The 17,938-nt window shown below is 37.3% G+C and overlaps 1 protein-coding gene across 1 annotated transcript in view; it reads right to left on the minus strand.

The window, feature by feature from the left end:
- The window catches only part of PAPPA (pappalysin 1), a 146,955-nt gene that overhangs the window by 17,863 nt on the left and 111,154 nt on the right, over positions 1-17,938 (minus strand). Inside the window, exons 13-19 of the mRNA XM_072430152.1 lie at positions 17,482-17,695; positions 14,173-14,338; positions 7,099-7,282; positions 6,331-6,541; positions 6,056-6,227; positions 4,700-4,850; positions 1,107-1,219 (exon numbers count right to left, since the gene is read on the minus strand). Of these exons, the coding sequence (XP_072286253.1) occupies positions 1,107-1,219; positions 4,700-4,850; positions 6,056-6,227; positions 6,331-6,541; positions 7,099-7,282; positions 14,173-14,338; positions 17,482-17,695 (1,211 nt within the window). The remainder of the gene's footprint in view (positions 1-1,106; positions 1,220-4,699; positions 4,851-6,055; positions 6,228-6,330; positions 6,542-7,098; positions 7,283-14,172; positions 14,339-17,481; positions 17,696-17,938) is intronic.

Below are 17,938 nucleotides of genomic sequence, written 5' to 3' on the forward strand. Positions count from 1 at the left end.
AAGCCATTTTCTAGTAATGCTCCTGAATATATGCAACAAAAACCAGAGTTTTAAACCTGAGCTGTTGAAACAGAAAAAGTGGTTAGCATCTACTCTGGATAGCTGCTGTTGGGTGATGCCCCAGAAGTATTGGACTCCCTTTCCTTTACCCCTAGAGCTACAAAAAAGCTTATATATTGAGGTAAGAGGATGCACAGAGATACTGGTCCAGCATAGAGAGTAATTAGACACTCCTAGAAGAGTCTATGATATTTTGTGGTGATGATGGTGGGGTTTTGTTAAATAGGAGAACTGAATGTTAGAGAAGTCTTTCTAGCAGGTTTAGAGGCACATTGACAATATGGTGAATACAAAATTGTTTATGAAAAGGAAACAATGCAAGTGAGAATTTGAAATATTTGGTGAAAGGGTATTCTAAAAAGTAGGGTATTCCTAGTAGGTAGGTATTCAAGGGAAGAAAGCACAGTTGAGTTTTGAGCTAAGAGGAACACAGTGATAGGTGTTTCTACTGCTCAACATTTCCCCTTTATTCGTAATAATAACAAATAGGTAGCCAGAGTTCCATCTTTCTTGATGGGTACGTATCTTAGGTACTGCTGTGTCTAACTTTGCAAGAACTCTCATTGCAGAAAGCACTGCTCCTTCTGACCCCTGCTTCAGGAACAACAAATAACAAATAGTGCTTGAAGAACTGGCTCTTTCTAGTGTTTCTTGATTTTTTAGGAACCCTTGAGATAACTTTCTGGTCTTCAGGGAACCCCTTTCATATTTACTAAATACACAGCTCAGTGTTTATTAGAATGGTGGTCAGTGGGAAGAAAACCTTTTCTATTGCTGTCTAGTGGGACAAATGTCACCCTTACAGATAGCCAAAAAGATCATTGGTGTCACATAAACTTACTTGAAAGTCACAAATTACTCAAATTGCCCATTACTCGAAGAACCCCTAGAAACCTCTGGAGGAACCCTGGTTGAAATACACTAGCATAGACTCTCCTGTATCAAGATGAAAACTTCCAATATTTTTAGTTGGATCTCAAGCAATGGTGATCCTAAACACGTGGCTATTTTTTTTTACATGTTTAAGTAGTTGTTAGGGGACTGACCTGAATTCTGGTTGGATTCATCCAGTGCTGCAAATGCCTTTCTGTGACATTGTATGGTAATATCACCACTTCTTTTTTTTCTTTATCCAAACAGGTAACATTGCATTCAGCTCCTAAAATATATATATATATATATATATATAAGAAAAATAGGAATGCTAGATTAACAGCTAAACAATAGAAGTTTTAGAAACAACTAAACAAAACAAATGTTTTTTTCCTTGCCCAGCATAATATGTGGTTTTTGCCGAATGCAGTTTGCAAGCAAACACAGCCTGCTTGAGAATGCCTTCTTATCATTCCAACATCCTATCAATACAGTACTTTGCTACTTGCATAAGTCCTCCTAAGAGGCAGCCCATTGCTTGAACCAGGGCTGAGAGTTCCAGAAAGGAGTACTAAGGCATGGCGCAAGATCCTATGTACAACACTTTACCAGCACCTTCTGCCAGCCAAAATTCAGCCTACAAGACAAAAGCACAGAGACCAAGTGATAGTAATATGGTGGACAGGACAATGACTTGGGATAGAGATGGAACTTTCATGTCATTTCATCAAAGACCAGTCCAAAACCAGTGTTGCCATGCCATAGATACTGGGTAGGAGAAAAGGTTATTATGCACTGGAGGGGGGTTCTATAGTTCTGCTTGAGAATGGGCACTTATTTCATATAAATGTCATTGAATATTTACAACAGAAATGTGTTGCATCTCTGAGATTCTGATCAATGTCTACATGCACTTCCAATGCTTGGGCAATGTGTGTGGGCAAGGCCACTTGTAATGTCTGCCAAAGACACATGTTACAGTGCTGGCATGACACAATAGAAAAGCAGTTGCCAACCCATAATACAAAGAGCTCAAACAAAGACCTTCATGGCATGATTAACAGGTAATATTTAAATATACTCTGCACATAAAAAAAGACTGAAAACAACTTCTGCATTCACATTAACCTGATAATAAGCTATTGCACTTTGCGTCTTGCATACTGTTTGCCTCCTCGCCTCTGCTTCTTCCTGTCCATTCATACAGCTCACAGCCATAGGCTTCTTTGTATAAATGGCCAGGTGAAGGGGGAGGCAGAGCTCACAGACTTGAACTAAATGAGAAGACCTCAGATGTCCAGTCAAGCTTAAAAAGAGGCTATAGGGGACTAGTGCAATGAAGAAAAGTGGAAATTAGGGAATAGGTAAATTTTTCACTTCTTGTATTCTCCCCTAGACAAAATGTGCAATAAACACTTATAGTAGGGAGGGAGACTCAACATTTAGCTAATTAGGTTGACATCCTAAGCAAAGGCAATTTTAAGATTACTGTGTTTGTACCTTAATATTAATTGTTCATCGTTATCTACGAGCATTTCATATGACTTCTACTAAAATTAAAAGGTTAGCATGAAAATTTAGAATGTTAATTATAATCCTAAGCACTTAGTTTTAATAGTCTGCCATATCGCTAGTACAATGGGACCACAGGGAAGCATCTTGGGTCATGAGATTATCACCCGCTGTTGTATGATAAACGTAACATCACTGCAATTATGAAACAGGAAAACATCTGGCATTATCAATAGTTCCTCCAAAGCTGACATTAACGGAGGGAGCAGGACTCCAATGCTGTAGCTTGTCACTTTATTAGTGAATATTGAGCTCATTCAGGTTTCAGCTACAACCCTCTGGGGAGACACAAAATTGGATTTCTCAGGCACACATTTACAGCAAAGGAACAATGATGGTTAGACTGAGAACTAGCTGTGCTGTGCTACAAGACACAGAACATCCCTTACCTGGCAGGACCTCATGGCTGTTAATTTTCTGAGGAATTTACGTTATGTTAACTTCTCAAGCAATATGTTTAGAGCAAGAAAAAAAGCACAAAATGTTCCTTTTTCGGAACAAGCAATTTATAAATAAAATGACTGTATTTTCTTTTCTTACTTTTCATAAACATGCTAGCAGAAAAAAAAGTATAACTGTGTTGTACGATATGAATGGCCATGAGTGTGTTTTGGATAGAATTCAGAGTTAAGTGAAATCCAAGAACAAAAATGTAATATATTGTAGCTAACCTGTTCTGATGTAGTGCATTAGTTTTCTTTGTGTTGCCTTTACAAGATTTTGGTATAGAGTACCATAGGGAAGGGTACAGTTTTCAGCCTAAAGCATTTATGTATTGATGTGTAAGTGCCACCCAATCTTGGAGTGCCCTGAGTTCAGTTAGAGTGACGATGCGCCACCTGGAGGAGTGGGAGCATGACAATGACAGTTTGGTCTTTAGGGAAAATGGGCAGAATAGAAGAACCAAATAGGATAGTGCTGGAGTGCAGAGAGAAAGGAGAACTTGGGTACCTGGACCAATATCCCCAAAAAATGTAATTTTTCTTCAACAAAGCATGTGCCCTAAGCGGTTTAGGGTACATGTTAACTTGACTTCCATATTTTAACTTTAACTTCCTGTTTATGATCTTCGAGGATGAATTATTTTACCTTAAAAGCAGCTAGAGTGTCTTTTTTTAGGTTTACACCTAAGTTGAGTGCCAAGGCTGGACCAAGAAGGAAACTAGGGCTGGAGGGTAAGGAGAACCAGAGCACCTTGTTCAATATCCTCAAAACAGTTGAGTTCTACTTCAACATGGGACAGGTTCCCTAAGCGGTTCATGTTAACTCGACTTCCAGATTTCAAAGTCTCCTTCATGATAGTTGAGTATTATTTGTTTTACATAAAAAGCAGCTAGAGAGACCATCGAGGGCCTTTTTTAAAGGTTCCTTTATTATGTGAGCCTGATTTATTACCTAAGATAGACTATTGTTGGTGAAATAGAGAATGGGGGTGAGAATGGTGAAATAATGTGTTCCACCAAAGAGAAATAGAGTTAACTCAGAGTAGCTCAGCCTGAGAACAATCTGCCTCCATATTGTTGGGTGATCCAGCAAAATCAGAATAAATATCATCCAGGATTGAAAACATTTGCCATCTAATAGCAAATTAATTTAAAGTAATTCATTAAGGTTAGCTGGATCATCCAGGTTCTTGTCAAAAGTCTAGGCACAGGTTCACTTTAAGTTTACTTGCCATTCCAACGTGATCAGTCCAGGGGAAATTCCAGAACACATATAATGGAGCCACAGTATATAATTTTATGATAGATAGTGTCTGGGAATGTAAGGTGTACAACTATCCAGTGCCTGATCTGTAAACTAAATAATTTATGCAGAATCATATACCTAGCCATCGGATTTGGATTGCCTATCTGTAAAAAAAATTAAGCATTCTGGTAATCCAGTCTTGTGATTTAGGAATGTCAAACAATTCAGCCAGTCACCAGCATCTCCTGCTGCAGTGACCCACAGCTATTTGGTGAGGAACCCAACTTGCTAACTGGACAGAAAAACCACACAAGAAGTCATCATTATACTCTTATCAGTAAGCACAGGTTGATTAGCTGAGAGCATTAACTTTTATCTCCATGCATGTTGCTGTGCAGGGCATTTAAGAACACTGCAATAAAGCCATGTACAGGTCTATACATATTTACAATTACAATTTTTACAATACAATGCAATACAGCAACAAACTAATATTTGATAATACCTATTTCATATCCTTGTCCACAGTTAATTACTAAGGACTCTGTGACAGAAAGGTGTGGAGGTTCACAAGGACCCTTTATGGAGTCACAAAGATGAAAACTGCCGCTCCAACTTCCATCCTTTTGACAGCGTATAACGTTGTGTCCAACATCCTAAAAAAAAGACATACCAAAATAAAATCTCTATTTATCTTGGTAGATTTAGCTGAACGATTATCCAATTAAACATTGGACTTTTTGTAAATTTTTAATGTTGTTCATCTAAAAAAATATATTGCAATCACCATCTCACATTTCTCTCTCACGTAACCTTTTTACCTAATCACAAATCCTATAATGACTTTTTTTCTTTGCTTATCCTAAAAAATACCATCGTGTGTCCCTCATTTGCACGTCTCCTAGGAGTAGAATCCAATGATCTACCACCAGAGTCCTTGCCCTACAGACTGATCCCCTCATGATGCCATCCTCACCTGGTCCAGTGTTCTGTAACCTGAACCTTGTTGCTAAATGACAATGGAAGATGTCCACATCTAAACTGATAAGGGCACCAGAAGCTGCTCCTCTGTAATACAGAAGATAAAGGACTAGCACTTTACATGACCACGAATTTAGGTTTTAGAATGGGTCTTTTAGGTATTTTAGCTAATTAGTTTTAGTTGGGTAGTTTATTTAATAGTAAAAGTTACACTAATAAAGTTAGGACCTTCTTAGTCTGCTGGCTTTCTAAACTTCATCCAGGTCGTTAAAAAAATCTTACCAAATTTGCCAAGAACTAAATCGGTAAAGTATGTAGAAAGCTAAACTTTATTTTAAAATTTTTGTGTTGGTTAAATCCCTATCCAGTGTAGTTTTTGCCATTTGTAGCTTATGATTTACTTTTGACCTTCTAGTCACAACATATTTTCCCTAAATAGAGGATTGTGGAGCCATAGTTCTTACTCTTCAGACCCTGGCAAGGACATTGCAAAGACATGCAGGTTAATCTGCTGTCCATGAAAAATTGACCTTAGACTGTGTTATTGACAAATTACTATAGTAGGGACATTAGACTGTGAGCACCTTTGAGGGACAGCTAATGATACGACTTTGTTAAACACTGCGTAATATGTCAGAGTTATTTAAATACTGGCGTATAATAATACATGGCTGGCTAATAAAGGTCCTTCTCTGCAGAATGCTAACAAGCGACAGGCTTTTCTTTTTGAGCTATGGATGTTTTTCAAAGAAAACAAGGCAAGACTTGGCGCACATTGTTTTATAGCATCTGGAATCTAATTAGATTATTTAAAAAAAAAAACATAATTTAGGCTTTAAGCGCTTGGTTTTATTAGCACTTCATTCACTCCAAAACTTACCAACAGGGTGCTGCTTTCTTCACATGGGAGTCTACATTCACTGTTGTACTGGAATCCATCTGTGCACTGGTAAAGCCCTAAAAACTTAATTGGAGGAGGTTCACACATTACCGGAACACATTCACCTTTCTGCCAGTCCCCCTCTTTAGTGCACTGAATTTTGAATGCCTTCCTTTCCCAAAGTAAAAAGAAAAAAAGAAAAAACAAAACTGTACGTGAGATCCAGCTCAACAATACAACACACATGCACAAACCCTAGTGTAAGTCCTACTTACTTTCTTATTTTCTTAGAGGTGTCCGGCACATGATATCCCACCTTACACTTATACTTGCAGAACGAACCCACTTTGTGACCATTAGATCGGCAACGGGAGGTCTGCAGAATAGCGTTAGGTAATGGAGGAGGCGCCATACACATCAGTTCACAGATAGCCTCGGGGAAAGACCATAGACCATCTTCCATGCAGGTTAACATGTTATTGATACCTAGAAAGAAAATAGATTTTTTTTTTACAGTATTTTAGTGTGTATATATATATATATATATATATATATATATATATATATGTTTTGTTTTACTGTTATCCATTGTTTTTCCCAAATTTTATACATTTTTCAATTAGATAAATATGTGAATCTTGGCTGAAAGCTGTGTGTATATTGTGTGAAAACAATTATGAATGGATCCCTTAACCCGCACATTTTTGAATCTTTTGGCTTCTTAATGGTAGCTACAGCTGCAATGGGGTGTGATCTGGTCAGGATATCCTATCAATGGACATTTCAAGAAGCTCGAAAGAAGTCAAACTTGACTTCAATAAAAAACAGAGGTGGTCTTTTTTTCTTCTGGGAATAAACCACACACAGTACATAAGCACATAAAATTACACATAAACCATCTATGAATTTCTATAGTTTTATATCAATGCTTTTTGTAAAGGTATATCGTAAATGGTTCATTCATGTGTACATATGCAGGAATTTCTACTAGTTTGTTAATAAACTGTTTTCATATTTTTAGAAAATTTTACAAATGCAAATACCTCTCAGTTGCGCAGGGTGGTGACACTGAAATGTACAATTCTTCTTGTAGGTGGTTCCATGGGGACAATAAAATGTTGCATGATAGATGTGATTCTTATCAGGTGGGCCACAGTCAATGGGTTTACAAGATACCTGTTTGTTCCACTTCCCATTTGTGCATGTTATTATGATTCTGGAATCCAGCTACAATGGAAAAAAAAACAAAAATAGCTTTTTTTTGTATTTTGGGGTTTGCATTATGGTCAAAGGTTCCAGGACATGTGACCATCATACCTATATGGGAACTCCCATCACAGTGCATAAAATAAATACATAACTATGGAATTTCCACTGATAAACATTGGCAAACAAATGCATGATAGGCTTTTGTCCTCTTCCAACCTTGGGGTAGAAAGGAATGTCCTTTTCTGTTCCAGCTTGACTGTACACAAAGCCACCATCACAAAGACATGGTTTAATTTGGTGTAGAGATGTTTCATTAGCCAGCCCAGTCCAAAACCCTACTGAACACCTTAAGGATCACTATGGAAATCCAATGGTGAACCAGGTCTTTTCCATCAACATCAGTACCTGGAGTCATAAATGTTCTGTTGGCTTGATGGACACAAAATCTTACAAATCGTGTGAAAAGTAATCCCAGAAGATCTTACAAGAACCTTGTAGAAAGTCTTCCCCGATGATTGGAAGCTGGTATAGCTGCATAGTGGTGGGGTTTAAATTTAGTGCAAGTTATGCCCCTATAATGCTTTGATGTTCATGATCTGTGGAAGATTTTCTTTTGTCTTTTGCCAGTGACTAACTTCAAGATCACAGTCAGTCACCCAGATTTCCTATTAGGCATCTGGCTGTAGTTGTTGCTATCGATCAAAAGATACTGATTGACTAATTTACTTTGATTTGGTAAAACTAGGCAAAACCAAAACTGCATTGGTATCCTATTTTATGTATCCTGTATATGCAATCTCCAATATTTGTTTTGAGAAATGGTAATTGTGGCAAAGCAGTAACCTGAATCTGATTCCTAGTTTCACCATATTTAAAAGGAGGTTTGGGGATGTTAATGCTGCTCTGCTTGCTGGAAAGGAAGCTGTACCTGAGGACTCGTCGGTCCACAAACTACAGGCTACCTGTAGTTAGAAAACTACCGAAGGGGGCAGATACCAGATCAGTTACCCACACAAAGTTAGAGAGCAGTGCTGTTCAATACAAGAAGCTCCGGTGCAACGGTTGTACTGTAATAATGCACAGATCTAAGCAAAACACACAAAGCACGGCAAAAAGTAAGCATACAAATGCTTTTTCTATTTAGACGATATTTTTTTTAGAAGCTTTTCTTAACCACTGACAAGGTGACAAAACATTTTCCTTATTTCCCTTAAGTGTTCTGAAAATGTCACAGAGTGGTTTTTAGTGCACATCAAAGAACATGGAACACTTTACTGCCAAAACACTTAAATGGATTCTACAGACAACTTAAAAATTGGATTAATAATAATAATAAAAAAAAGAATGAACAGTGAATCTTAGGTAAAAGATGTGACACACAGCAACACAATACATTGGGAGTTAATACTTGTAGGAGGTAATTTGGCTCTCGGCTGACCCTGATGTGGTCACCAGAGGTAAACCAGCAGGTACTATTTTTTCTGCATTGATATTGTGTCTATGAAATGTTTCAATATTTCAGGTCATAGTATAGCTAGTAATAGGTAGTCACATCCAATTGGACTTGTTCTATAAATCTAAAGCTGCTTTGAAGCCTATCCAAGTCACTTCTTCAATTCTAATGAGCGTCAGGAACATACTTCATCTTTTATATCAACGTAGGTAGCCGAATCACCCTAATTCAAATACCATGCAAAGGTAAAAGGCCAGGAACAGGACAATCCCATTCTTCACATTTATACCATCCAGTTCCTGGACAATCAAGCTATGAAATGTCTTCAACATTCCAAATCAGGTCGAGTTGAATGTGACTAACCCCTACTAGCTCCTTATTAAAATGTATGTATTGCCAAATTACATTTTTGGATAAGGTAAAAAAAATTTAAAATTACTAAGACCTCTTTCAGACTTATGGCAAACAGGGGGGTTTAACTTCATGTTTTATCGTGCACCAAACTGCTGCTATTCAACCATACCGGAGTGTTTGGAAACCATGGATGGATTGCAGTGGGTTTGTGGCACAGTTCCTGCAAGTGACATGTTATCTCTGGCCTCACATTTGCTTTCCGTCTTCTAAAGGAAGAATCACACCATCATCACAAACACAAGGCTAGTGCATACCAACACACTGATCGTGGTGTGCTTTGTATTTCCTGAAGGCATATCAATAGTTTGCTCCTGGGACCAGTCAACCATGTGGTTTTGAATCACAAATACAAAGTCACCTAATTTTTATGTCTGTACTTTTAACTTTTACTTTTTGCCCTGGTGACCATTGTCAAAAAGACAGACAGTGATTTTTATCCCTTGGCTTTAACTTGTCCCCTCTCCAATCTAACGCTCCAACCAGTAGAGCTCCAAAGACTACTTAAATAAACATTGACCAAGGTGCCAATTCTTTTGGAGGCATAATAACATCTATGCATAATTATACCAAACAATTTTTTTAAACTATACCCTACAATCTCAGTACAACCATGTTTGTGTGTGCATTCTGCTAGGTCTTCTTAATAATAGAAACCCACCCCAAAAATGTATACAATGTATTCTTTATTTGATCCCATCGTAGTTAAGGCTATCTAACCAAAACCAAACAAGGACTCGAGAGAGAAAGATATAAACATCAGTGCCAATTATGTTGCTTTTTAAAGGTTTTCTGTTATGTTTTTAGGTTTCGGATTGCTGTTGACTTGTTGACTCTTCTACACGCTTGTTTCACACATCTAAATATCGCATTGCAGGTAGGGATGAAAATAACATGTTTTGCTTGATGTGAATGGTTTGTGTTTTTACATTAGAGTTTACTGAAACCCGAAATGACCCCACAGTCTTTTGTTTTGTGTATGTTTACAAGCTTCCGGATAATGAGCTCATCATTATTTGAAATGTGGAATAGTAGAACAGATGGTTATTGGCATCCACACATGAATACTAATTTTATCTAAGGCGTTCTTCAATTGTTAGAGCGAAGTAAATAGTGTGAATAAATGTGTGACAGTGTGTGGTAAAATACTCCTTATTTGTGCTATAGTGAGGCCTTTCAGGCTGTATCTGTACACATCTCTGAACTCCAGCCTTCCATTCCCTGGCAAATATTAGCTGCAGACAAGCTAAAGGCAATGAAGGAGACTAAGGCATTGTCCTCAGTTTTATTTTTTGGGCACATATTTCATAGTACACCCACAAACTTGTTAGTAGGGCTCTTGTATTACAATTATCAATAATTCCAATGAAAAGAACTTCCACCATTGGCCCCAACAGTAACAAATGAAGTGCCCAGGAGAACGGCCATTAAAGTGTGGTTTCTAGTATGCTTACACTCAAAATCCTAATTTAATATTCTGCCTCATGCTGAGTATATATAAAAAATATCCATCCTTTAAAAGTTACCAGCTGAAACTTAGCACTAGTTCCCATATTGGTTGTCCCTGACAGCTCTAATTTCCACTGATGATTGGGAATTAGTTGCAGTGTTTTCCAAATATTGTTAGCTATCACATGCAGGCTCTTAACATCATCAACAAACAAACTTTCAGATAGGAGATGCCACCGCAGCCTGAAAGTGCAAGTGTGCATTTGTCTAGTGCTGTCTCTGCCTGGCCTTATACAATTAGAATATTTAACAATACATCTTATACACATTTTTGTCAAAAGTTCATTTTTGTCAAAACAGTGTATCAAATAAAAAACTTATTCAATAAAAGAAAATTAAAAATATTTAGGAATGTAATATAGTTGAGTTTAGGCAAGTTAACTGATGCATGCTGATGCTGCTAAATTTGACCTTGGCATCAAAGCATAAATTGAGAATGTTGTTATATTAATGTTATTGTGGCAGGACCACAACAACATATTCAGTTAGCACATACTGTACAGTGACCATTTAAACAAACATGCCGGGTCGCAGGAACACTATAGTCTAAAAGTCAATCTACTGTTGAGACAGCTATTGTGAAAAACAAAAATGAAAGAATTTCCACAAATAGAAATATTTCCATAATGCTTGCAGCACAGTTCAATGCAGTGTTTTGTAATAGTGTATAAGGGGCACTGTTAGTTACTCAAACGGTTTGAGTAACAGAAAGGTAGCAACGTCTGTGGGAATTTCAAAGTTCATTTTTTTAATTTTTTTTTTTAATTTATTTACAGTACCCCTAAAATTACATGCAATCTTTGAGGTTTTATTGGTATATAAAATGTAATTTCAATATTTTCAAATCATACATAGGAATTCGGCCTGAAAGGTCTTTGTTATGGGTGATGTTACCCTGCCAAAGGACAATACATTTTTTTTTTAAATAGATTTAGATATACTTTAATCCACTAGCAGCACAGGTGAGAGATCATTTCAGCCAAATAGTAGGAGAAACTTTGAAGGACTACCATTCTTTTGGCAAACCTTCATGGGCAAAAGACTGTCTTGCTTTAAGGCAACCCAGACAGTAAGTTTGGAGACAGAACCACCATCAGAAATTTCTGGGAACCATATTAGGTAAACTTCCTGGGAAATCTTCCCCATGTCTAAACTTCCTGTGCCCCCTTTCTCATGTTCCCGCTTTTTTGATCAGGGTCTGATACAAAATCACCCCTTGTCGCCCCACTGATGGTGGCTCTAATTGGAGATGCCTCAAAGTTAACTAGGGTTAGATTCCCCCATTGCAATAGCTCCTAAGAAATGAGTATAAAGGACAAAGCAGGTACATATCATTCCTAGGTACATTTACAAGATGATGCCAGAAGATATTGAGGGACCCAATCTAACAGCATCTATTCAAAGTTGAAACACAGAGATTACATTCTCAACAAAGCAGAGCCACTAACTGCTTGATACTTCTGTATTTTGCACTTTTCATATATACTTGTCCTTTCAGAAACAAAAAAAACAGAAATCTCCTGAAACGTTTCATACTAAGAATCAAGACAGGGAAATCTCACTATAGAAACACACATCAGCTATGCCAGTTTTATTTTTGTGGCAATCCAAGCCAACATTCCAAATCATTAAGAGTATTCCTACAAATAAAAACCATTCATAAACACAGACATACCAAGTTCAGGGTGAAAGGGACAGTTGTCATCCATTACAAGCTTGGTCACCCACAACAATTCCAAACAATAGCAGTGAAAAGTTACATTGTGTTTAACGGCAATTAAGGCTGAAAGAGAAGAATGTCACCAATCCAAACATCATTCCAGAAATACTCCGCATAAACATGAGTCACCTAATCCTCACATGGAAGGCGGACTACAGAGGAGGAACATGTATAGGGCTTTTTAAAGGGAGAGTAGTAGTCCTATCTCGAATTTACAATATTTTTATGTTTGTTTTACATTTTTTAATAGGATTTAGAAATCGGGGTACATACAAACAAATAAGAAAACAAGAATTGATGCGTCCATCAATCAGTAAGACATATTACCTCCTGGTGATAGACTATAACAATACGTGCAACACAAACTATGTATATGTTAAAAAATGGGCTACACAAGTTATCATGTAATCCACAAACTCAAAACAGTCCAAAAAGTCCCAATACAAAAAAGTCCACTAAAATAGTACAGGTATATTTATCATGAAGAAATGACATCACCAAATCCTTACTATATCCACACAGCTGTATAGCCTCCACCAAGTAAAAACACCAAGCAGCCCTACTAAACCTTCAAAAATGTTGTCTAAAAATGTGTAATATTGGAATGCATTTACATGGCAATTAGGGATCCAGAACTCCATTGTTCTACCACCATTATATTCTCAAAGCTTTGTGATTTCCAACTGGTTCAGTCTCCCATAGGCTCCTCCACTTAGCTTCTATGCCTATTTAGCCCATAAGCTGTGCAAAAAAAGACACTTGGCACCAAGAACGGTAAGATAAAAGGGCAAATAAAACATTATGAGGTACAGAATGAAACATATAATGTTAAAACAAATAAACAATCATGAACATGGATTAACCATTGGACCTAGATTTCATAGAAACAATCCCTATTATTTTGGCCAATGTTTTCAATGCTTGGCCAAATCCATTTGGGGTTGGCTGGATCACCGAGGTTCTTCCATGATAGTCAATCTTCTCCAGTCTTGAAGAGCTTTAATAAATCAGGCCCAGTATATCAGGCTTTTTCAGCCAGGACTTCATGGAACATAGGATTCTTCCAGAGTTAGCTAGGGTTTGCTTCAACAAATAGCAATGGTGGATTGATCTCCCACCAACATGTAATATCGGACATCTCTCTCTAGTCCTCTTGTCTCATGGTTATTTCCCAATCATTTCTAGTAAAATGACCTTTAGTAATATTTATGATCAAGCTCCCACCAGAGCCTGCTCTAAGGTTCACATAGCTAGGTTCTTAGCAAACCCCTGAATTTTGTGAATCTGTAATGGAAATTATAAGCAAACTCCTTCTGTTTTGGAAAGAATCCATTGTTCTTTGCACTAACTTAGGTGTGGCTTCAGAAACTTTCTTACAGATACTCAAAATCTGTTTTTTGACCTTTATAAGTCTGGTATCACCCTTATCCAATTTTCACCAGTTTGAACCTTGATGACAGAGCTTCCTAAGCAATGTATTGAGTGTTTCCATATTTAAAAAAAAAGAAAAATACAGGCTCTTAACCATTGGTGTGGCACTTAGAATTTCTTGAATTTTCTCCAAGACACCTCCCAGAGGCCTCTTTGTCAATGACAGAAACCTAACTGAGTCACTGTACTCCACCTCATATATTCCATTCAACTTAAACCCACTTTGGATCCAGCAGCTTCATATTATTTTCTATCAACTTTTGTAGGAGCATGTAAGATCTTTTTAAGGCATGTGGAATAAAATGACCAGTAAATTTATAGTAAATTTACAAAAAAAAGTTTTGAAAGTATATAATATGTAATGTGCATTATATATTTACTAACCTTAGTTTTCAGAAGCTCATTGTTCCTTTGTATCTGTAGTCTATAGCCAGTGTGACATACCACCTCACAGTGAGCCCCGTTGAAGCGACCATTTGAACAGTTCACAGCAGCATTTTCCACCATCAATGGTTGACAGCCCTTATCCTCACAAGAATAATGAATGCAGCTATCAGAAAAATGAATGAGGGCATTAGTACTGTACATACTCAAATACAAACTGTCCCAAAAATAAAAGGAGGTACCAACTTTTACCTAAATAACAGGAAAACTACACATATATCTGTATACCAATTCAAATATATTTAACATTTCAATTGGAATTTTCCCTTTTTTTTTGTTTTCTGCTAGATAAAATAGGAAGTCAGAGAAATTTATTTTAATACAAGGTATATCCTCCCTTACTGGATGGTTTCTATTAAATTTTTGTACTAAGGGTGGCTCAAATTTCTGAATTTCCCCTCATACCTTGTATTGAGTTAGATACTGGTAGTGGAAAGCATTAGGAAATTTGCTGACGATGAAAGGTAAAGAAAGCGTCCGGCAAAGAAACTACCCCACTGTATTGTTAAAACTCAATGCTGGTATATATTTGGCAATCGGGGGTGCTATTAAAACCTTTAGCTGGTTGCCTTTAGCTTTAAAACAAGTATTTTTCTTCCACACAATAAGCTCAGTCAATCAATCGGCAGCAAATATTGTTTTGTTTGCTTTTATATAAGGAATCAGTTTTGATTTATGTATGGTTTAACCAAACTAAGCGTTCTCTTGAGGGCAACATTACTAATATTTGTCATTTTTTGGACAATGTGGTTTTCTAGTTATTACAATTGTGTTTTCAGATATTCTGGAACTGTTTCCACTTCTGGAATGTCAGCTGTATGAATGTTACTGCTGAATAAGCACAAATACTCTTGGGGATACAGCACATCCATAAGGAATAAAACCAGCACTGTCTAATGAAAGAAATCATTTTTTGGCTAAAAAGGAAACTAAATTCAACTTCATTTCATCATAAAGCTTCATTTACTTTCTGTAAATAAATATTTTGATATATGAAACATCACCCAATCAATTATGGTTGGAATAGATGTCTTACAACAAATATTTTAAAATCTGGTAGTAACCACAACCTCATCCTCTCAGGAAGCACTTTGCTGAACCATAGGTCAGGTGAAGCGCCAATGCAAAATGTAAGTCGCCTGATTGCAAGGTTTGGGACTACATGTTCTATTATTTTTTTTCTATACAACAAACTTCCTGCTCACCAGCCATTGACCAAATTTGTGTTGGGTATCTGATGCCTTCCTTATGAGGAGGAGCAGATACATGGATTCAGGCTACAGTGTGCAGGGCTACTTGTGCATGTCTCAGGATGATGTAAATCTTAGGACTGAATTGACAGAAGCACTTAATCTCTTCCAAATATGTACTTCATTCATAATTGTAGCTGTTTTCTGGAGTTCAGCTCTAAAGTTGACGTAAGTCTCTTGCTGGAGCTCAGGGTTTAGTCATCATGTGAAAATATGCTCAACGTATTTGAATATTATGGACAACTTACCTGCCAAATCTGCCAGCGCTGTAGTCAGTTCAATGTCCCTCGATGCTCCATCTTGGCTGTTGTCATCCCAGTCTTCCCAGGGAACTTTGAAGTTGCCCTTGAGGATACTGAAAATGTCAGGTTTTTACAGCCCACTGAAGATAGGAAGGTTTAAATGGGTGAGTGGGTACATGGGAAGCAATATATGATAGGTAGAATTTTGCTCTTTGTCATGACATTTGCCATGGGGATGCCTGATCTGCATGCCAAACTTTGCACAGCAGAAGACCTGAATCTTCAGATTCCACCCCCTCAGTAAGTTAGTGGCTCCATTTCCTATGTTGTGATCTTTGAATCCTGAAGCTCTGTAGGACTTGGAAGGAATTAGGAGTGTAGGTAACTACAGGGGTTCCCTTGTAGATTATAAAAATGTCAGGTACAGCTTCCTTGAGATATGAAGTCCTAAATGGGTGAGTGGGTTAATCGGAAACAATATATGATAGGTAGCATTTTCATAAAGAACTGGGACCTAATGTTTCTGCCAATGGCATAGCAGATTTGTAAAAGCAGAGGCAACAAAATACGATAAGCAGCTCTGTGTGAACACTGGCTAAAGGGCGTGTTTTGTATCCCTTTTGTATTTTCTTAAAACGTTTTGAAAGGTTGGGGGGGAGGGGGACATAGCATGTCCAAGGTCAGCAAGCCGTTAAATATTTAGGACCACAAAATAAACACAAAAATGAAAAATTGTAGTCCACAGCAGCTATAAAACTTTCAAGTTTTCCACATAAAACATGCATTCAGCATTCATCAATAATGTACTGTGCCGATGAGTTTAATGCAGAACTTACTGGCACCAGTGCACTATATTATTTAATTATTTATGCTATAAGCTCACTTATGTTTCTTTAGTCTCTAGCCAAAATTAATAAATTGCAACAGTGATTAAAATGATTCCCCATTTTAACACAAGTTTGGCATACATCTAAATTCACAAAAGTACTTCCATGGGTTGTTAAACTCCAGAAAAAAACAATATATTGCAATTTAGATTTGGTGGCTGCATTAGTTTATTTTACTGGCTTTTTTACCTGCTGGTAGCACAATTTCTATCATAGGTTGACAACACTCAGCTTTCTTTATTTTATAGAGAAACAGGGTTGGCATCTTAAGACATAAGGCATCGTAAGGCAACACCTTACCATTTTCTTCCTCCCCTTAACATAAAGTTGAAGGGTTCTGTGATCCTTAAAGATAGGAACAATGGGTCTTAAAGCTCTCCAAGACTGAAGAAGTTAGACTATCATGGGTGAAATTGGGTGATAAAGCAAAACTGGAATGACTTTGACAAAATAATTTCCTATTATTTAGCAAATGTTTTCACTCCTGGACCAGCTCCATCACCCAGGTGCACCCGTGATAGCCTGTCTTCACTTATTTTGGTCTATTTTGCAAATTACATGTGTATCGTAAGAAAGAACCTAGAGAGCAACCATTAATGAACTCACACTGGAAGGTGCTAAAGGCACATCAAGATTTCTGGGTTATATTTAGCACCCTCTTCCAATAATTCAAATACAGCCATAAGACCTTGATGTTACATTTGTACCATTTACTAATTGCCTATATACATGAACAAAATGCTAGTATTAGGTGTTATTCATGACCTCTTTTTCTATGCACTTATTTGGCCAATGTTAAGGTTCACACAGTGAGCATGTATGACTTTCAAAGTAGTAAGGGGTCATTTAGGCTTGGTGTACCTTACTCACCTCTGCTCAGTAACGCTATAAATCTCTCCTCTTTGACAACTGTTCATTCTGATTGGGTCAAAGTCATGAAAAGATCTGAGAGCCACTCCAGAAATGGCCACTGAGTTAGAAGTAAAGCTAATGAGGACATCTTTACTGTGATAAAAGGGGCGACTCAGGTCATGTATCACAGGGATCACCAATGGATTGTTTCTGCAACTAAGAATATGAACGCCTGCAACAGAAGAAGGCAGGAGAAGACATTAGAGGAAGTCAGCATAAATCCTTTGAAAAAATATAGTTAAGGACAGAAAAAGCTAAAAACTTTTTGAAGAAAAATTGCTTATAGAATTTTTAAGGAATGTAAACACTTTGTGCCAAAGGCATCACTACAGATCACAGGACTTAAGTGTTCTCCCCAGCTTCTTTTAACTGGGTTAAAATAGCCAGTTGGCTACTTTTGTGTAGTTACTGAAAA

Source organism: Pyxicephalus adspersus, chromosome Z (genome assembly GCF_032062135.1).
Source record: "Pyxicephalus adspersus chromosome Z, UCB_Pads_2.0, whole genome shotgun sequence".
Taxonomy (NCBI): Eukaryota; Metazoa; Chordata; class Amphibia; order Anura; family Pyxicephalidae; genus Pyxicephalus; species Pyxicephalus adspersus.